The 23,084-nt window shown below is 39.1% G+C and overlaps 1 protein-coding gene across 1 annotated transcript in view; it reads left to right on the top strand.

Moving 5' to 3' along the window:
• The first annotated feature begins 1,828 nt into the window (after positions 1-1,828).
• LOC140170406 (uncharacterized) overlaps positions 1,829-23,084 on the top strand; it is a 62,536-nt gene continuing 41,280 nt past the window's right edge. Inside the window, 1 exon segment of the mRNA XM_072193778.1 lies at positions 1,829-3,227. Within this exon segment, the coding sequence (XP_072049879.1) occupies positions 3,057-3,227 (171 nt within the window). The 5' untranslated portion in view covers positions 1,829-3,056.

Below are 23,084 nucleotides of genomic sequence, written 5' to 3' on the forward strand. Positions count from 1 at the left end.
CCTCATCAGGCCATAGGACTGGAGGGTTAAAAGGGTGTAGAATCATGTGGCAGCAATATAACATTCAAGGTTCAACTGCTTTTCTCATTTATGTGTGAGCCCTTGATCAAAAGGAGGGTGCGCCGGTGCGGAATCATAGAATGCCATCTCAGGAAGAAACTAAGGTTCGAATCCTGTCCTCATTAGGTAATACAACGTGAAGGATGGTGCTGAAGAGCATTATGACTCCAGCTCAAGAGTGGATGTTCAAATCCTTGCCATCTGACATTGGACTGGAAGGAGACAAAATTACAGGCTTCTACCAAATGTAGCTTGATACTATAAGGTCCCGTATAAGGTTCGAATCCTTTCATCAGGCCATTGGGTTGGAAGGAGGGTGGTGCAGAATCCAATGTCAGCAAAAAGACAAACTATAAGAGTCGAGGTTCGAATCCTTCTTTCATGATTGGGCCTTGGGACTGGAAGGATCGACGAGAGGGTTATAAGGCCATATGGCCGAAGGTTTATGAGGGTGGAGAATCTTGTGCCAGGCCAGCAAAACACTAAAACGTTTGAGGTTCAAATCATTTAACCAGAAGGAGGGTGTATAATCAACGGATGCCATGAAGTCCTCGTCAGGGCACTGGATATGGCAGAGTGTGTAGAATAATAAGTTGCTAGAATTAAGGTTCGAATCCTGTCCTCACCAGGGTACTGGACATGACGGGAGCGTGTAGAATCATAATTAACCAGGGTTGTGATTCGAATCCTGTCCTCATCAGGGCATTGGACATGATGGAGTGTGTAGAATCATAAGTTGCCAGAGTTGAGGTTCGAATCCTGTCCTCATCAGGGCATTGGACATGATGAAGTTTGCAGAATCATAAGTTGCCAACTCAAGACTAGGTTAATACTTGAGTATATGAGGATGTAGAATCATAAGCCTGGGTGCCTGCTTAGCCTTGCTCAAGACTGTAAGTTACAAAGTTCGAATCCCATTATCATCAGAGCATCGTACAAGAATGAGGATGCGGCATCCTAGAATCTCTACATGTACATTACAATAGCTAGCGGAAATAGGAAAGGGCAAAACATAATTAGATTGGAGACTAATTTGTTGTGACATGATCATAAGACCTGTTTGTGGTTGCTACAAGTACTAATAGTTATTCCACGAGTGGCTTTACGAGTGGGCTCACTGTTAGTGGTAGCATGGTTTATACCATTGTATAAAGGTCAAGGCAAATAGGTGTAAGTGACAGTTCTTTTGTTTATGTCCTATTTAAATTGATGTTACTTCTAAAATGTTATGACTTGCAGAGGGCCTTGACCTGAACAGGGACAGAGAATTTAGTATACACAACATTTAAACATGTTAAAAGGAAATGCAGATACTCCTTGGTTGGAAACACTATGGGAGATAGACATCAAGTAATGTGCTAATAGTAGACCTGTGCCGTGTCTCTTTTTTCTGCTTGGAGACCTGCCCTGCATCATTGGAAATGAGTCCACGGAGCGGAGACAGGATTTGTGTTGTGATTGCTCTTCCTGCACCCAGAAAAAATAAGCTCGTTTTCCCTCTAAAAAGTAAAATGTTGAAACTTTTCAAACTCAAAGTGCTGACAAAGTTAATACAGCCGCGCAGTTCCTTTGGCCTGCAACCAGACAAAAGCCCTTTGGCGGAATCTGATCTAAATTTATCAATCTAAAAATGGTGCTATAATAGACAAGGGGGATCTCATATGATAACATGGCTTGTCTCCATAGCACGTCGTAGTAACATTGACCACTTTAAGATCCAGGCCAGCTATATAACAAGGCGGGTGTATTTAATCATAACTATTATAGGAAAAACTTGCCGCGTCATAACGCCATGACGAGGAGAGGAAAGGTTGACTCATAGTTTCCTCCTAAATGGGTGGAAATATTAACTTGGATATCATAAACCAGGGGTAAAATAGCCCTATAGTAGTAATGATAACCATGGCTAGGTCGATTAACCCGCCTGTAGCCAACAAATGAGTAGTAGCTTCTGGCTCATTTTACATGCTCATGTCTAGGAAGTCGTCGTCTGCGTAAGAAAGGGAAAAAATGGAATGTATTCTATTACGACGTCTTTGATTGATGTCTTTGTGGCGTATCACATCTTGATCTTCATCAGTTGTGCGACTTGGAGGATACAATGTCTTTGATTGTGCATAGAAGAGTGAGAGAGTGTCAGCATTGTTAGCGTGGAATTTGATCTATGTAAAGGAATTTCTCCATTGTTTTGGGAAGCTGTTTATAAAAGGTCAAGTTCTTTCTCTTCCCTTGTTGTCTACGTTACTGTGAAAACTTGCCTGTTAATTATCATTTTGTGTGTGGATTATATTATAGTATCGGTATAGGTCAAGAACAGACATATACGGATGTATTGAAAGTCTACGCCTTGTGTGACCACTATAATCAAGCACTTACTCTAATTATTGTTTTTCCTGTGGGCTGTGATTGAATGAAAACCTCATAAAAGAGACAAATTTTGTGATTTTTTTTGTTTGAAGTCAACCAGTGCACACCAATACGATATGAAACATATCGTTGGAATGTGGTAGTGACCACGATGACCTTTCCAATGGATTAGCGATGATCAGTAAAAGAGTGATCTGCATACAAGGAATGAGTGGATACATCGACATATCTTGAGGTTTTTCAGGGTTTGGCAGTGTGACTAAATTTTGCCAGATTTGGAATACTAGTGAAAGACTACCGTACCTTTGTAGCAGAAGAGACGGGAACGCTATAGCGACTGCGTGTACGAGTGGAATCACTAACAGGATTATGCCTATTGCCTCACACCTGTTTGGCTTATTTGCTAATTAGGCGGGTGTATTTTTACAAGACATTAATCAGACGTACATACTGTGCTGGATAAGGTCAATGAACATGACAAAGTGGATATGCCCGAAGAAAAGTTTACATACAACTCCATTCAAGTGATTGTTTGATCTAATTCTAATATTTGTATATAACCGGAAGTAATCGTCGCCATGGAAATTTGCTGAGTAATTGGAGTCAATAATATTTACTACTAATTCCCGATGTCGTCAGTTATGTGTACTCTTCGTCCAGGGTCTGCAGCTACGGCGAGACCAAATGGTGTTCCACAGGGTCCGAGCTCGGGCTCCAGCCAGTATAAGATGAAAAGCAGGCACCAGAGTGGATTGTTTCTGAAGAATAGGCGACCGTATCATGCCACCAGTCCTCGTCCAGTAAGTGAATTCGTAGGAATAATATAAGCCTAGATAGAGCGTACAGAAAAAAATCCATGGATCCATTTCGTTTGGGAATATATGATAGGGATGTAATAATGGTTTATCATATTAAAGGTTCAGTGCTTACTCGTGGATATTTGGGATATTCTACATTCTCTTCGAGTTTATAGGACTTTACATGCATGCCCAAACTCTCTGGAACGGAAACATTTTAAAGCGTTTCAATTCCAGAAATTGTCGGAAGAGGAAATATGGAGATATATTATCACGCTGTGTCTTAGTCATAACGTGTTAACTGTGCAAAGTCACGTTTCAAATCTATTGTTTATTTAATTGCTGTTTATTTAATTTAAGTGCTGTGTAATTAAGGCCTATGTAGGCCGGGGACCTGCTATTTTACGCAATATAAGTTACATGTATAACCTCATAAAAGTCCAAAAGACTTCAGAAGACCACTTAATTGAAGTTGAACTGCAAGTAGAATTAAACAATCCCAGCCAAGCAGGTGAGCTGGCGGATAGGATGTGAAATAGACCTACAAACACTAGATCCACACCATGCTCATCAGGCACAGTTATTTAACCCCAATACATTTGCACACTCATATTGAATGACCTTTGACAATTTGGGTACAAAAAACTCATACTCTGCAACTTGAGGTCAAATTTTGCACTATGATTGTTTAATTGAGGTTACTGAACTATGACATTGGGATGAGTATATTGTGGTCCATAGTGAAATATCACTTTGCTTTTCACGCCTTCTGGAACATATAGCTGATATTTCGGAGCGGAAAAGTTTGATTATAATATTGTCCAGCCCCCATATTTTCCTCTAATTAGATTACCCAGGGCACGTGTAGGTGTGTAGACTCTGTGGTATTACAAATTACTGCCGCAATAAAACTGCAGTTTATGGCCCATTATAGAAGATTAGTGCATATGTTAACCGATCAATATTCATTGTCAATTCTAAATCGGGATTGTGATTTATCATACATTGGGTTATATCATTCTAATCATGTGTGTGTATGTAAATAACACATTGTATAATAGTTGTGCTACATGTATGTGACGTCAGATAACCACGTGATTTTATGTGAATGCAGGTGGATAGTAGTCCGAAAACCCAATAACTCGGGGCCTAAACCCTAATCCTTACCCTATATAACCCTTAACATTACATGCCCTAACCCTAACCCTATAACACTATACCCTAACACTATATACCCTGATTATATTAACCATGACTCGAATCCTAACTCTGATAATGCTAATTAAAAGCATAATTATATCATTATCTCTAACCCTATAGATCTACCTAAAATGTCCTAAACCGTAACCATGGTGACTGTTACCCTTTTCGGGTTCGGACCAATGGGACGTTCCTAGTTAATCACGTGGTTTGATTTAATAGGCCTATTATAAAATGATTAATAATAGAAATGCTGACCTATTTATATCACCCTTGAGCATATTGAGTACACATCGTGACAACCCAATAGGTCTGCATGGCAGGCAGGGAGGGAAGAGTGGTGACAAAGGGCGGTATACATGGTATATAGGGTGATTGATGATGTCACCATTGATGATGTCATCCCTGCCTTGTCGAAAAACCAGGGACCAGTGTCCTAAAATAAACGCAGACGTCCGTATGCAACTTGAAGCCAGTCGCGATACCACTAATGTCTGTAATGACATAATGTAGTCCTGGAATTCGGAAATCCTGTAGTACGGTTTGCTCAGATCCGCTGCACAACGGAGAAGTTCCTGTTTGCAATATATAATTAATAGATCCTACCAACCTCTACCTTTGATCATAGACCTAAATGGTCTATGCTTTGATAGACGTAGGCCTTCATTTTTCACCGTGGGGGAGGTAAATGCACGCAGTTCGATGTGGCACATACATGTATAACCAATTAGCTGCATAACCCTATCAAGCTTATTGATTCATAATAAACCACCACAGCCTGTTGATCTCGGGCGTTTTATGCGCTCGCTGTGGGATTGCAGAAAACTGAACCTTTAGGATTTATTATGTAGGCCATAGCCTGTAGGAATCACATACAATGTAGCTATACTATAGGCCTACAAATGTACATAATTTTGACCCATTTGTAAAAAAATACTACAGCTCAATTGATAATTGTGTGTTTGTGTACGTGTGCACTTGCTGAAACGATAAACCCTGGAAAAGTGCGTAACTTGTTGACACGCGACTTTCGAAACAAGTATAATTTGTTGCTGAAAATAAGCCTCGTTTGCAAATTATACAGGCACATAAACTAATTATTGTCAATAACCTAATTACGTTGTCATTTGGATCAATATTATTTTGTTGATATATTTTCAACCTGTTGACAAGAAAAGCCTTGAAAATTAGGTCATAATAAGCGTGAGCACTCAAAACTTTTGAGAGAAAGGAAAAACTTAACTTTACTAAAACTTTGAAGTTAGACATAAATGACCTAAATATTTATAATCAGTAACGTCATTGTATGTGCGCGTTTATATGTACTTGTTGACAAATAATGTCTGGATGAGTAAGTGCACTATGGACCACAATGGCCTCAACCCAATGGCATAGTCCAATAACCTCAATTAAACAATCATAATGCAAAATTTGACCTCAAGTTGCAGAGTATGAGTTTTTGTACCCAGATTTTCAGAGGTCATTCAATGCATGTGCAAATGTATATATTGGGGTTAAAGAACTGTGCCTTGATAGATGAGTATGTTGTTGTGGATCCTAGTGGTGCTATGACGGTTAATACCACTGACATATCTCTGGGGCCTGTTTCCTGCATGATATGCCGACAAATTAATTTGATCGAGTGTTAGATGATATTCTAATGACATGGTGTATCCTTTATATTCAAACATAATTGCATGGATTTGTGGCGCTTATAAGTATAAAGCCTGTGTTAAGCTGGTAGATTTGAGGACAGGGCTTAACACAGGGCTCATTATCTGCAGTTTAAAAATATATGGAACAATTAATGGTTATTAAGCTTGAGGATAATGTTCTTTCCATTTGTTTAAAGTGAAGAGATCAGCGAACTTGGGTTTCATGGATGGTATCAGGTCAGCTAAATTAATTGACAAAGATGTACCGTATAAAGTTGCGGGGAAATGTGGCAGCGCGATAGCATTAGCAGATCTTTCTAGGGTTTTCGATGGTCTTGGTTTTGGTGTTTAAATATTATTAGGTTACAAAGGGAACATTGTTTGATCGGAAGGTATAGTTTTGGTAGAAGGAAGTAATTGGGCATTTACAGTCCTACCACATATTTAATATTATTCGACTAGGCTCAGTACCTCTGATCATGTGTACGGTACGTGGATGACACCCGGGATGACACGGAAGAATCATCAGCATTCCTCTTCCTTTTTGTTGAGACTTGTCACTTATCGTTATTTAGGAAATCATAACAAAATGTAAATGTTTGTCCTTTGCTATGTTCAACGTATGATTTATAGGTTTCGTAAAAGCCACGTAGTATACACGTACCGACGATTCGAATGTAACTTGGGATAAATTTGGCAGCACTTTCGTTTTCAAGGAAATTATCTCACGTCCCATGACAGTTTATATACAAGACGTTTATATCGCAATATTTCGTGGAATCTTGGAAGGCTGTGGCTACCTTGTAATCTATACAACGAATGAGCAATGACCTGAATATAGAAAGTGAAACTCGTATTTTACATCGGCATTTTAAATGGTCTATAATTTGAGCCTCGGGTAATAATGTTCAAGAAGACCTAGGCCTAACTGTTCAATGTTCATTTGTCTGAACCGCAGACATTGCATGGTGGAAAATGGTTTAATGCAATTGTATTGTGTTAAGTTTGGTTGAACCTAAAACGATTTGGGACTCAATCATATAGGACCTATTGAATATAGTGAATATGCACAATCCAGACCGTGTTTTTACCCAAACAACCTCATGTGATATGCTTACATATTTGAGCTGGGCAAGACCAAAATAAAAGATGAGGTTTTCACCATCGAGAAAAACCCTTTTCTCCAGTAAATTTTCTCCAGGGTGTTTGTATTAATGAGCTGTTCAAGTTGCTCACATAGGAATACAATGGAATGGTGATTGTATTTCCTTGTGGCCATTTGGTTCATTGTAGGAGTGTATTGTATGTTCATGCATGTATCTCTTATCCCCGGATTGACCTCTGATTCAACTTTGCTGGTTATAGGTGCTAGAGGAGGGAGATAAAAATAGGAATGATTCGGACTGATCCAGGTCTGCAAAAAATGAAACCTGGTGTTGCATTTACTACAACAACCACTTCTTTTCCCATGCATTAAATGCTATACCGCAGCGGGTTTACCCATAGAACAATTATAAATGGTTTACCCGAGTTTTGCAATGCTTTTTTTTTTGGTGTCAGAAGTGGATTTTGTATAACAGCTTATTTGAGCTGCTTTCCGATACCAGATCTTGCAAATCGTAGCTCAATTTGGGGTCCTACTTTACGATTTAACCAAATATTTGTGAATCAAAATCAGTAATTCGGCATGGAACATTTGCAGTTTTAAGCTTACTGATACTAGGCCTACTGGCTACCAGTAAACCGCCCAATAATTTTGACTGATAGTGCTCATCAGGTAGTGATATTGGCATGTCAGTTTTGTCACTAATAATAGTCCTCTCCATTTGTCGACAACCATAGTTGTTAATTTCCCACTTCACTATATAGTATTGTCCCTTAGGGAACCGTGTGTCAGGGAATGAAGAACTTCCGATGATCTGCCGATATAAAGTGAAGATCCTACACGGTGATTGAAGCGTGTTAATTTTTTTATGGTGCATTAACATGTTTACTGCAAGCACAAAATGCTGCTGTATGGAAATATCGAAAGGAAGGAATGATGATATAAAGAGCTAATATTTGCGTACTTTATGTGCGGCTTTTAATTTTGGCTCGCTCTCAAATTCCGCAGCAATGTGTCAAATCAGGCGGGAACAAAGGAACGGTGTTCGCGGGGCATTGCACTCGCTATTCGTTTATTGCCCTTGGCCCAATGCACCCCACCGTCAATACCGGGCTCAATGAAACCTGGTATTTGTACCTGGGAGCAAACCTGGCTGAGATTTTTCCCTACTCCGGTTTTCATAGGACGAATACAAAGCTGTCTTTCGTAGAAGCCGATCCTGGCTGGGTGAAGTTTATAGGCGGCGTGTAGTGACCTCATTACTGAGGTCACGAGCACGTAGGAGGGTCGCTAAAGGACGCATGACCGAAAAGTGACACTCTCGGGACGATTCCGGGGACGATAGGGCAAGTTTGGGGGCAAAATGATAACCTGCCAGATCGAGGTGAAGTTGTAATCAATGGTTTACATGTAGTAGCATATTCGATCATCCATTTATCATAGCTAAATGTCTGATTTCCGTGCGTCTGCGTGCAATCTTGACGCATTCAGGGTTTTTTTTCAGCTCAAACTAACACGTACATACGTGCTTCTTACCATGTTTCATGGTGATATATTAATTTAATTCGATATCCAAACATAAATTCCTAAATGATGTCGCAATGTAAGACAATAGACAATTTGGGAATCCCTGAGATCAAAGGTGAGCGTCGTAGAACCTACAGTGCAGCCTCGGTGGAGACTCGTATGAGTGTGTGTGTACCACATATACTTTGTGTATTTATATCGTCAATAATTATTAGACAATTTTCCATATTATTTGGGAAGATAAATAATTCTACCTGGAGAAATTCGGTTTACTTTTTTGTGTGTCGACGTGCTCCAGATCCAGTGTATAAAACAATGTTCAAAGAATGGCGATGATCAAACTAATGATGACACTCGGGACCCAACCTGACATACATGTAGGTAAACTTTAGTATAGTGAACCTTAAATTTGGGGAATGTTGGTACTTGGTGAGGGAATTGGTGGTCGTGCATGCTTTGAATCCAGACCTGGTGCCTTTTTGGGAGGAATGTAGATCAGAAGTCACTATGATGACATGATCAGGATCTGCGCTCATGAACATACAGGCACGTTTTCTGATTGTTATGTTGTCTCGGTGAGAACATGATGAAGGTATAGGGAACTGTCAATGGCGTCGATGCAGCATAGAGGCTGTGCTTCTTATCAGATCCAACCTCCAGGACCTGTGCTCCAACACCAACACGGAATCTATAGAGCTCCGATTATTGTGTGTCTTGGGCTACAGTGGTCAGCGATTTTTTGTGTGAAGTGTGCTGAGGCTTGTGACTTTTTGGCTTTAAAAAGTTCATTCCAGATCCATGGAAAAGACAAAGTTCGTGTGCACTATTGCATTTTAACATTATTATTGTTATGGAAGTTCGTGTCACCTTGATTCTGTGAACGATATAACAATGCAATATTGTATACAAATTTATAGAACAATTTATTAATCCTTTGTGGTTTCGAATTCAATAGGAAATAAATATTGGTTTATGACGTTGAGGAAACATGTGATATATGATGGTGATTGGAAGATAGCAATGAATTGTTTAGTTTATTATAAATTGTGTGCTTTTACAATTAATCACAGACGATTATTTTCATATAGAAATGGACAGATCTTTCTCTCTTCCTGTAACTTGAAAGCAACTCTTATTAAATTGCCACGAAGTCTACCAAACAACATTATTCGCTTCAGACCGTATTTAGTTCCTGTACAGGCCTTTCACTTAGGAAATGACTTTGACTTCGGGAGCTTTCAATTTCCGTGACACCTTGGCAACTATATACCGTGTACTACTAAACCATCAGACACATTAGCACCAAAAGGAAAAGGGAAGTCCCCTAAATTGTTTCTTTCCGAGAATTGGCTAGGTACAGCATTAACCATGGTTTGAATGGTTTCTTATCATACGGATGTGCATGTGAAAACAGTCATTTTCTTTACATGAGTGCCCATTTGCACTTTGGTTAATGCATGTAATGTTTCAAAGCAGTGGTCCATGAACAATATTTTGCCATCGTGTTATAGAAGGGGATATTATTAATCTAGAATAGACTGGTGAGTTTCATATCTCGTCACATACATAGCGAGGATTTATTGGAACAAGCAAGTGTAGCAAGAGCATCAGGGGCCCATGGACAAGGATCAATACGGGCCCTTTTAACCAAGGCGGGATTTACTTTATGAGGGCCCTGGGCCAGGCCAAAATGTGCAGGCCCTGAACTCACGTGCTGAGTCAGTGAATGAATTCTGCTATCTGAATGCGCGCGAAGCGCGGAAAATTTTACAATTTTGCCCAAAAACATGCTGGTTAAAAGATGCATTGGGCAATTTTGGGTCCCCAAATTATGGGGGGCTATCTGGACCAATGGTAAATCCGGCCCTGCTCTCCATTATCAGCCCTTATTTAATTTTTGCTTTTGAGCTCGGGTCCCTGAACCCTCGGGGCCCATCATACCATCCGCCCATGGACTTCGTCCACCCTGCACCCCCCACTTGCTACGCCCCTGTGGGAAGAAACCCCACAATTGTGAAGTCCCGACCGAAGGGAACCCCTAAAATCATGATCATCAATCATCATTAGTTTTTAAACTAGAATGGGGAACATTGGAAGCCCGGATATTTCCCACGTGCCGATCCTTCCTGGAAATCAAATGGTGCCCCCTATCAAGAGGAAGTGTCATTTCATAATTATTAGCTACATATTTTATATGGATTTGCCATAATTCGACATGAAGCTTTACAAGGTAAGCTTTTTAATTAGTCGGTAAATACAAGCTTATATATAATGATTGATACACGTGAGCCAATAAAAGAGTAATCAATTATTTAGATTTACCAAAATGTCATTTCTCATATTATGACTTTGATCATTTACAGTCTTGCAAATGCAAAAGTGTGGAAGGAAGTGGTAAATATTATTAATTTGCGAATTATTGACAAAATGAAACTGTTTTGAGGGCTTTCATCTGAGGTGGTGGTATTGGTATATACAGGTACAAACTAGACACTTTGTTGGCTCCAGCTCTGGGTGTGCATAGAGCAGAGTAAAACTTGATGTTGAATAATTGAACATCATCTGCGCAGCCAAGATGGAAAGTTAACTTATTTTGTTTAATTAAAAATGAAAATGGTTTTGAGTTACAGTGATGAGATTTGAGTTGATGCCGACGATGTAAATTGGCAACGCAATCCCGACGAATCAACGACGCGTCGCGTTTAGACATAAAAAATGACACCAAAACCATATGCTCATGCAACTACTATCCATCCTTGCGACGCCGATTCATTAGACCAGAAACCCTTGACAATCGCTCCTAGGGCAGCACTAGTTTAGGAGGTCAAAGTGCATGCATGTATCCAGGGTAGGAATTTCACCCATCCAGTCATCCAGGGTCGCCATTGTATTGTCCTCCCCGAAACTTTGTTGAGTAACTTGTGGGGTATTAAAGGAAGTTCGATGTCCTCAACAAATGCTCATTTCCACATTCAAGTTGGATGAAATGTGTATTATAAGGATAGCAGGGGAATTAGAGTAGATCTTCCTAAATTAAATTTCAGGTCAAAATAGTGCAGAAAGTGTGTTAAGGACTCCAGGGCGTGTCTAGTGACGTCTTACGTTAAACACCTGGTGGTCAATTGTTCTTTGTTTGAGGTCAGGTGTGTTGTCAAATATGTCATAAAGATCTATATGTCTCGTAGAACTTTAAGAATAGACGCATTTACTATAATAATTATTATTGCTTTATAGTTTAAAAGTTTTCTACAAAAACATAAAATGATAGTGTATTTTTCCACAACAATGTTGGACTACATGTAGAAGTTGGCTTATCTGTGGTAAAATATGTCGCTTTTTAGAATATCTGCACCTCGTAGTGGACGTGAATGGTGAAAACCATTTCCATATGTTATTGGTTTAATATCGGCCGGCATACGTATATTTATAGCCGTTAATACCATTGTCGAATTATTCTTACAGCACATTGTCATTCAGTTGTGAATAGGCATATAATAGGCCTATGCTAATATTACAGTCTCATGCATGTGTGGTTTAGAGGTTTATGTATTTAGGAAGCCGATTTTGGTGATTCATTCCTTTTATATTTCCCCCTCTTTTTCACAGGCTACTGATCATGACACTGGGAGGTCTGAGTATACCCTCAGCTCATGCATTCCATCATGGCAGTAGATTCCATTGATCACGAGAATAGAGTCTTTCAATAAATCCTAAAAACCAATGGACCCATAAGACAAAGTGATCTTCAGATTACAATTTGTGTGGTTTTCAACCAATAAAAGAGATTGGTATGTCAGGAATTTTAGGATTTTAGGGTTGTTGAATTCGTGGCAGGCTAGGAAATAAGGTAAAACCAAGACCAGGGGCCACTTTCCTGTGTAGGCTAACTGGCTTTGCTCTGAACAAGGGGCCATAGCATAAACTACATGCACATGCAATGTATAGCCTATCACCAGATGCATTTGCATCATTGGGACCAGTTTGAACAAAATAGGTAGCCCCTGATCATGCATGGGTAGGGCCCTACTTATACGAACCAGAGGCCATTTGGGCTATAACGGAAGACAAACGGCCCCTCCCAGCCAGATCCAAATGTGACCTGAGCCTGCAATCGAACTGGACCTGCAATGCTCGGGGCAATGCTCCCGTCCAAGAAGCTTCATGCTCCATCGTATAACATTGCCTTCAAACAAGAAATGCTTTTAAAAGGGGCAGGCGATGATTAGAACTGTCCCACCTATGCCACCAATTACAAGCTGCTGCAACTTGTGCGTCCTTGTTGTGTATGTGGTCTTGTGTAAAATTGAGAGCATCTTCAACAAGTATCATGTGTGCTGGTGCTGTGTAGTTTCAAAAGAGTGTTGGTGTGAACTTAATTTATCAACATGGGCTATGGATAGGAAGTAACATTATGATCCACATCTTCATCTACCAGGGGCACCGTTCTTTAACCCCAATACATTTGTACATTTATTGAATGACCTTTGGAAATTTGGGTACAAAAACTCTTGAAACTTGAGGTAAAATTTTGCACTATTGTTTAATTGAAGTTTATATTGAACTATGTCATTGGGATGAGGCCATTGTGGCCCATTGTGTAACTCTCTTCGATTCTATTCAAAAGGTGCGTGGGCAGAGTATAGTGCATTTCGCTGAAGAGAGAACTATTAGGCCTATTATAGTAATAACATCCAAAAATCAAGTGCCAAGTTAGTGTCGTTGCAAAGTGCCTTTTGACATAACGTCTGACTATACCGTTTATCACGTTATAAATGCAAGATTTGGCATTTACATCAAGAAACCACTGCCAAAGACATGTCAACCTAGTTGAAGATGTGATGGAATTTATGCCTTGTGTTTGTCTTCCTCCCTGCAGCTGAGATCCAAATATACGCAAACCTTGGTTGGTATAGGCCTATTGTAATACTGTGTGTTCCCACATCCACGCACGTGAGAACATACTACTACTTGCTATCCCACTACAAAGTTTGTATCATAGTTAATATCCTTGTTTTAGTAACCAAACCGCCCTTCTAATTCGTCCCACGTGCCTATGAGGGTCTTTGACCGTTTATTTCCGACCATAGCTGACTAGTCTCAAGAATCATTGCCAATACAACGCATATTAGACGCATGCGTAACCATGATAACGCGTGGAATATTTGGGAGTTGGTAACCATGTTGGTAACATTCTTACATTGATATCATATCTAACATTTACGAAGCTATTGACCTTTCATTTGACTTTGCTTAGATGATTTCCCGCGTCAAGGAGCTTCATAGTTCCCCCTATTGCTCTACTAAAACACTTCCCCCTCCCCTTTTAAGCGTATGACTGGATCGGCTATCAGCAATAAGCAATCTAATACATGATGCATACTCGAGTCGCTGACGGAGAGCGATGAAAATTCTTGACCAGTGAAATGGATTGTATTGCCATACGTGACAAGAAACGATCAAGCTTGAATGTTAGCTGCTCATCGCATCGCGAGCAACTGAAGTATACGCTCAGCTTAGTATTTGCAGGTGCAAGATCTCTTGCATCCGAAATAGACCGAGGAAGAAGAGGAAGGTAGTGTTCTATTCGCAATGGTTGCTAGCCAACGCTGAAATTAGCATCTTCCCGGCATGCACTCTTTCAATGACAAAACAAATCGAGCAAAATAGCATCGCGTCTGGCCAGGTCGTCTGGTTGCCTGTTTTTGGAGCGCCACTGATCAAGCACTTCCCGGAAGTGTGGGGGGGGAACAGGTGAGGTTACTTTGGAAGACAGGGGTGTATATAACTGGCCCGGGATTACTGGTAGCCAGGAGTAGGGGCCATCGTTGTGCACCATGCGGAATTTCCCCACCCATTTCCTACAACCACCCCTGTTTTCAGCGTCTATGCTACAGCCAAGTGAGTTTAGAAACAACGGGATGATGGAGGCATACTGCCTATGGGACCCTAGGGGTTGGAGAATTTTGAGAACGGTACTTAAATGTAGTCCGAAAATTATATGCCCCTCATTTCCCCAACATATAGGATGGGCAGTCAGTATAGGGGAGGTAGGCCCCCTACTGGAATGGTGCATCCCTCCAATGACAAGCAATTATATATAGCGCTCGTGTTGTTATAAGAATAAGTTTCTGAATGATGCGAAAATATAGATCCGAGCCGCGGTCTATTCGATTCCCAGTCAAAGGGCGGTTTCTCGAAATGCAGCTCGGGATAGCATCTGAGCAACCCATGTGTTGCTATGATTATAGCCAGCTAGCCAGGCGAATATCATCAAGTCGAAGTTCCCGGGCCACGACAGTCGGATTTCCCGGCCATCTACCTCGACTCGCTCCTACTACGTGCACCAGACTTGAACCCTACTATTTAATCAGCGTACGACATTTGTCAGCGAGTTCAAACCTTTGTCTAACACATATTTAATTCTATGATACAAAGTCATTTTGTATTGGCCGTCTAAAGCTTCTTAATTAGATACGAATTTGATGGGCGTGGGGTGTGATGCGGGTGCATGGGTTAGGTGTGGTTACTGCGAGGGTGAAATAGTTTAGACCCCCAGAGCAAACCACCTTATAAAATTCAATTTCACACAGCCAACACTTTGCAAATGGATATTTGATCGTGTGGTTGACTCTATGTGACCCTTTTCACGAATCAATGAACATTCAATGCATAATGCTATTGATAAATTAAATACCAAATATTATTAAGTTTTTCATAACTCCTGTGTTGTGACCCTGTCGGTTTGGCCGACAGGTCACCAGGACGAAGTCAACATATACAACAATGACATTATTTTGTTATGACACAATTTTACTTTTTATAGATCGAATTTTTCTAAAGAATTCTCTGGTATTATTGTCAACGGGAACCGGGCATTGACACCTGCATGTGTAGTGAGGAAAAATTACGGCGACTATATTTGGAGTATACGCGAATTTATCATCTACATAGCGACACACCAAGTTGAAGCCGAGGCCTATTTTCTTTAATTTGAGCTTTTATTGCATTTGAAATAATTTGTTGGTGTGCTGATTTTTGAGTCATTGCATGCTTGTTTTAAAATGAAATCTCAGAATGCAATGTGTATTCAAAGCTCGCACAATGTATGATTTAATAAGTACCCGATGCATCACCTGATCGGAAGAGGAAAATGTATCATCGCTTCAATAGCCTGCAAACATGAAAGTATGTCACGTGGGTGCACTGTGCTTACAGGCCTAACATTATCATGATTATAGCGGCTTTCTGACGATCTTTTTGAACGCGGGAAAGTCGTTTTGGTAATGTTTATAGTTGATGCTTATTTTTTTTCTCTATCGGGGTAGTAGTATAGAGTCGTAATATTTATACATTATAAAATATACTTTGACAATTGATAATGAACTTAAACCGGATATGCTCCATTTGCATTTGACAGATATACATGCATTAAAAGAGAAGTAAAAATCACGTGAAAAGCTTAAGGCCATCTGTTTTCCGCTTATTTGCATACTCATATTGTTTGATTCTGCGATATATTAAGTTTTTATTATAAAACGACTGCAGCAATTAGACGCCACATGTGGATTTATTTATTCACGTAATTTATAATAGTTGCAAATAATAATTGTTTTTCGCAGAATCTAAAATCAGGGATGCAAACATCCATGGTTTTCAACTGAAACCAAGTGATGGCACTGACCCAGTGAAAAAACGAATTTCTACAGATCATTTCGAGCCTAGACCATCGGACTAGTCTGATGACATGCCTTAAGGTGCCAGCCACACCTTCACCTTCTTCTGAGATGATGATAGTGTGGCAGGTTTTTTTTTTTTTTGGGTGGGGCTCTTTTTGCCCATTAAAAACCCATTTGCTGCAGTGAGTTCCTGCTGAAAGCAGAAGAGTTTGGGCGATCGGATTGGATAGCACTTTATGATAACTGGCTCCAATTTTCTACCTCTCTTTGGCTGAAGAAACTCCTTCATTGCTAGTAGATATGGTACGGTCAAAGTACGGCATAGTCTTTTGGCTAATTTCTTTGAGTGTCCTCAGATGCCCTGGTCTGAATGGGTGATAAAATAAAAACGAGGAAACAACACGTCGTTTTATGGCAAAATATAATCCATGATAATCAACTCAAGGTCCAACCAGGAACATTGTGCTATGTAAGGACAAGGTCACCTGCCCAAATCCTAGTATAAACATTAGTATAAATGTAGTACTACACAAAACAGATGTTGGACAACTCAGTGGCACTGCACTGCAAAAACAAGTGTTTATATTTAAATACCATATTGTGTTTATCAGAGCAACACTTAATAAACACATAATTCATGTTAATGGTCTAACACTAATGTTCATAAATTAACACTTGGTGTTATATTACAAACACTAATGTTTGTAATATAACACCAAGTGTTAATTTATGAACATTAGTGTTAGAAAAATTAACATTAGTGTTAGACCATTAACATGAATTATGTGTTTATTAAGTGTTGCTCTGATAAACACAATATGGTGTTTAAATATAAACACTTGTTTTTGCAGTGTGGCCAGAGTTGGGCTGGCCAAAAATTCTTCCTCTTGAATAAGAAATTGGTTGGGATTCTGATATCATTTGCTTTGAGCATTGCTGATTGCTGGTCAGTAAAAGGTTGTCTGGGTCTATCGATTTTGTAAAATGTGTTGGAACTCCTGCCCTAACCTGTAGACACAATATTGGGTTTATAGCAGTGTCATGGCGTACCATGACCAACAGCTGGGTTTAGCACGGACACGGTGTCATCATGGTCATGGTGTACCATGTACCAACGGGTTTTGTATCGATAGGACACCTAACAAGGTCAAAGTTAAGGACGATCAATTCTATTCAGCCTATTTTTAAATACAAGACTATAATCTGGACAAGTTTAGAACATATTAAATAGAATATATTGTTGAATCAATCGGGCTCAGAGGACAAGGTCATTCCTTCACTCATTCGCACTCGCCCTGTTTTGCGTTGATTACAGGTAACTTAGAGGTCATAGGTTCGAGACGAAGTTAAATCCCGTAGATTTAACGTATTATAGCTAGGTCATAGGTTCGAGACGAATTTAAATCCCCATAGATTTAGCGTATTAAAAACCCTACAGCTAGCCATCAGGCCAGTCGGATATCTATACGTTGATGGGCACGTAGCAATGCACTGATGAGGGTCCAACCATGCAATGGCAAAGTTATCGGGATGGGGGATGGAACCATCGCTTGGGCTGTCCGCGTCCCACTCCTGACACCAAACGCTGCGACGTCGCTCTCAAGTTTCCCAGTTCCGTGTATGTCACTCCTCTCGTAAGAAGCACAATCCATGCTATGTCCACCCAGATGCATACTAGGTTCATAGGTCTTTGTCTCTTTGATCATTGATGGGAGATGAGTTCATATGCCTGTAGTCTATACAATGACTGTTGACCTTCTGGAACACGATCAAAGGAATATTTTGTAATATTATTTGTCTCGCATGTCATGTCCCGTCCGTTACCTTCTAATCAGGCTGCCTGCCAGAATATGCGGGACTAATGGTCAAGCTAGTCACTATGGACCACAATGACCTCATCCCAGTGGCATAGTCCAATAACCTCAATTAAGCAGTCATAGTGCAAAATTTGACCTCAAGTTGCAGAGCATGAGTTTTTGTACCCAAATGTTCAAAGGTCATTCAATGAATGTACAAATGTAGTGGGGTTAAAGAACTATGCACTATTAGATGAGAATGTTTTGGATCCTAGTTCAAACACTGCATCTCTGTTTTGTTACACAACCTGTAAATGTCAAAATTACGTTACACAAAGTTTTCCATTCATTATTGGCATTCATTATCTTATTAAAAAGCAAAGTGACCCAGGATTGGCCTGTTGACTTTGCAACCGCACTTACCCTCTCATTAAAAAGTAGGCCGCTTACCTCTACGACAACTTTTGTATGGGAATATTTTGAAATAATGTTCTTTGCAAATACGGTTTTGACAGTTTCACCATTGTATCCTTTGCTATGCCTTTACAGGCCGAATAATCCACTTTTATTTTCGGTGCTTCTTTTGATGGCCAGCCATGACCCGGTCAGGGCATTCACGAAAATATTTAAGGAAGAAAAAGGCGACGAATTAACGTTCAATAGTTCAAACTTTTCATTAGGGTAACGTTTTGTGGCCTCCTAGCCGTATACACAGAACAAAAAGTGCATTATTGGTACTATGAGTCACAGAATTCTCACAAAAATGTTTTCATGCTCCTTTCCTCCTTTCGGATATTGGCTGCACGTGTCTACACATTTTACGATTTTATATTTTTCGGAATTAATACAATGTAGACATACACTTATAATCATGCTTTTGTAGTGCGGTGAGAACGGTTTGCAAGTTCAAGGGCTATTACCCATTGATGGTAGCTTAACAACGGGAGCTAGTTAGCAGCCATGCGTTCGTAAGGAAAGTCATATGACAGAGCTGATGCCATCAACTGCTTCTGCAGGTTCGTCGTAATGTTTTACTGGACTCAGTGCATCATTGGAACACTCAACACGCAATGACACACGTGGATGATATTGTCACACGATGAGGAAATGCTGATATCCGTGGCCAACCAATGAACTACCGATGATAGCCGCAGAAAGTGGAGTTATTGTTTTTAATGGACTATTCTTTGCCTTTGTCGGCGAAAGAGGATGTATTAATACCAGCATTTTTGTCGTTGTTTTTAATTATTAAAATGATAACAGTGAAGCTTGAATACTGGTATCGGAAAAGAAAATGATATTGAATTATATGCGCATTTTCTACGTTGGTGGTCATAAAACGTATACGTGATGGATGTTAACTGACTTTTACAATTCTCAGATAAATACAGTACCTGGAAGTGTTATAGCTAAGTGTTTTGCTTTGATCGGAAGATTTATTATTCAACTCAATTTTACTATTTTACTCAAAATTGACTTCGTTGATGACACGTGCCACAGAGCATCTTCAATCAATCGCTGACATATTTTACAAGCGGAAGTTTCAGAAGCTTCTTGGTATTCGAAGGGACAATACACCATTGTCTTGGATTGTCATTTACATGCATCGTTACGTGGACTATACAGACAATCTCGTAGACTATTATCATATGAGGATGATAAATGTTGAATCTGCCCTACATGCATTGTAATATGGGGCTAACTCGGCAGGCTCAGTGCCCGAGCTCAGTGTCCTTATTAAGTTCAAGGTTTGCCATGTTGTATGGTGCGAGTATTGTCTATTAAACTGTTAAACTGTCATGCAGTGTCAGGGTGCAGACATTCCGTTGCGTCAGTGAGATTCTATGTCAAGGACAACGGACGCCGAGCTGCAACGTATATATCTGGATCTTGAAAAGCGGTAAAAATCACCAGTTGGCACCACAGTCCCTAGAAAAGCTGCGTTTGCCAATTGGGCTTCGTGATAGTGGTATTTTCACACCACCGTATGCAAACTTAATAGGCAAAGAGTGAATATAGCCATTAGTGAATTGGAAATTTAATTTGATTTTAATTACCGTGGTCATCAGTGCTGAGGAGGAAACAAATACGCAGGATATCATGCGACATCTACCAGTTATATATCCAGAAGTAAGTGTATAGGCCCACCTCTATTGAAAATAGTTATCATTGGGACGGCATGCAGAACGTGTCTTTTGTTGTCCGTAGGTCTGTGTGAGACACCTTTAGCTTCAACGGATTTTTTGTCGTTTGTGACGTCCTTCCCCCTCTGACCCAGTCCCTGGGTGGATGGACAGGGTTTGTTACGTACCTGCCCACGCAACAATACAGCGCTCGTCTCAAAAATTTAGAGATGGAATCTTAATAAGGTAATTAAAACAGCACGTTTTAATTTGTTTGCTCATTTCGTAGAAGAAATAAATGCACAAAGTACTAACGCTAATTGCGTTTGAAAGCAATTTAATTGCCACAAATGTCACAGTTCAAACAGTCTATATAGAGACGATCTATGTTTATAATGCATGTTATGGCAACGCCATGCAATTGAAAATATTACTACGAATAAACCATGGCAACATTATGACAACAACAAACAAAACAATATAAAGTGATCTCGTTTCCAGATGCAAAGCTCCTTAACCTGTTAACAATCATATAGCTCAAAATTTGACCTTAAGTTATGGAGTATTCGCATAGCCAAGTGAAGGGTCATTCGGATTGTAGGCCTACACATTGCGTATTGGGGTTACAGAACTAAGCCGATATTATGATTATATCTGAGGTCTTTAGAGATGGCTACCAACATCAATTTAATTGATGTTGGTAGCCATCTCTAAAGATGAATAATATTAGAATATGCATTTGTATACCAGGGACTTGTTATGGTCATTGTACTTTGCATTATACCAGGTCTGTAGGCCCTGTATATGATAGGCTAAATTTGATAGGACAAACCTGCATATGATAGGCTAAATTTGATAGGTCGTTTGTCCTTTACATGCCATCAGCTGTGACACTGGTTTTGTTGTTTTCATTTTGCAAAATTTGAATATAATAGTGATAGAGTGCGTTGTTTCCTCGATCCCAGCTACTAGGCAAATGTATGTTAGTACACGGCCTTCACATCATCATGATAATGTTGAAAACAGAGTAATCCTCGCGCTCAATATTTTATCAATTATCACGTTGGAGGCGTAGATTGAATTAAATGCAAAGTTATTATTTTCTGTGTTTTTGTGTCTTGGTATTTTGTTGTCTTAGAATTATCAAGATCAACCATGCACCGTGCATTGTTCATACATTTATGTGCATCATTTATATATGTTGATCAAAATACACGTTACTACCATACGCATGTATTCCATTAACGTGATTAGTTAAATTGGTTTATAAAAGGTAACATGGAAATTGGTATTATCATCACTGCTTCTACAAAATTACGTTACAGCGTGGACACGACCTTATAACCTGCTGTGCTGTCATCACCCTGTGTACCTCAGTACATGTACGTCTACTGAAGATAGCAGAAAATAGTTTCTGGTGCTAACAGGTCATCGTGTAGCGTACTATAGGCCTACTCTTGCGCCCCTCCGGGCGCCCCTCTTGTAATTTTACTACTTTTTTAAACATATTTATTGTATTTCAGCATTAACAATATTAAAAGTACAGTACGAGTTTGCTTATGATCATGATGCTTGTAACTTAAACTCGAACAGGAAACGAAACTGGTTTTACGCCACTAAATTATTTTGCAAAGAATAGCAATGATATTTTTCATGCGTTGTTGTTTTTCATTTTGTAGCATCTTATATATTAATGCATTAATGTTAATATCCCATGCACCCGTTTATTTCTAACAAAAACAGAACAATACTTTGTAATATGCTGTTGGTGCAGATCAAATACAATACTGAAAATTAATTTTAAAAATTAAATAAAAGAAATGTATTTATGTATTGTTGGATTGTCCATACGGTCGTCCTTGATTTAAACACTATTGGTTTGAGTTGGTCGCGTGTGATAAGTGTACGCTCTGTTCGCTTACCATGTGACGGCACTTGTAGCCCGTTGTCCGCTCAAATAGAAAAGTGCAAAATGATCTTATATTAATTATTGTAATAATAATAAATAATAATAATAATAAATGTTTAAATGATGATTAATAATAATACAAATAATGATATTAATAATAAAAATAAAATAAAAACAACAACAAAAAACGATAATAATAATAATATAATAATAATAATAATAATAATAATAATAATAATAATAATAATAATAATAATAATAATAATAATAATAATAATAATAATAATGATAATAATAATAATAAATAAATAAAAAAACAACACCGGGATTTCTCATTTGCAGATTTTGAGAAATAGACATATCAAATGTCATACAGCAGTTTTGATATTAAATGTCTTTTGGTTTTACGTAAAGAAAAGCGGAAATAACAAGGAAGGGATTAATCCTGCAAAACCGATCTTGACCGTACGCACAGGGTTAACACTGCCCTGGTATATAATGACCATGACAGATGGACAATTGTGAAAAACGGAAGGATATCGAGTGTAATTATAGGGTGATAGCGTTTTAACATGCATGATTGTTGTTCACTATTACTATTTTCGAGGTAAATTATTATAAAAATTGTTAATTGTCGGCCGTTAATCACGTTAATGAGGGATTGTAAAATAAACTGTTTAATGACTTTAATCTCATTAATAGCATTTAATCCGTTTATGGTAGAAGTTCAATGCTTCTCAATGGGTGACAATTAAATGTATTATGCATTTCTTTGCGGTTGGATCTTTTCTTTCATTCGTTTAATTTCTTCATTTAAATTGTTTGATTTCAATTTAATATTTAATGGCATTCTTTGACCGTATGGTGAA

Source organism: Amphiura filiformis, chromosome 14 (assembly GCF_039555335.1).
Source record: "Amphiura filiformis chromosome 14, Afil_fr2py, whole genome shotgun sequence".
Classification (NCBI taxonomy): domain Eukaryota; kingdom Metazoa; phylum Echinodermata; class Ophiuroidea; order Amphilepidida; family Amphiuridae; genus Amphiura; species Amphiura filiformis.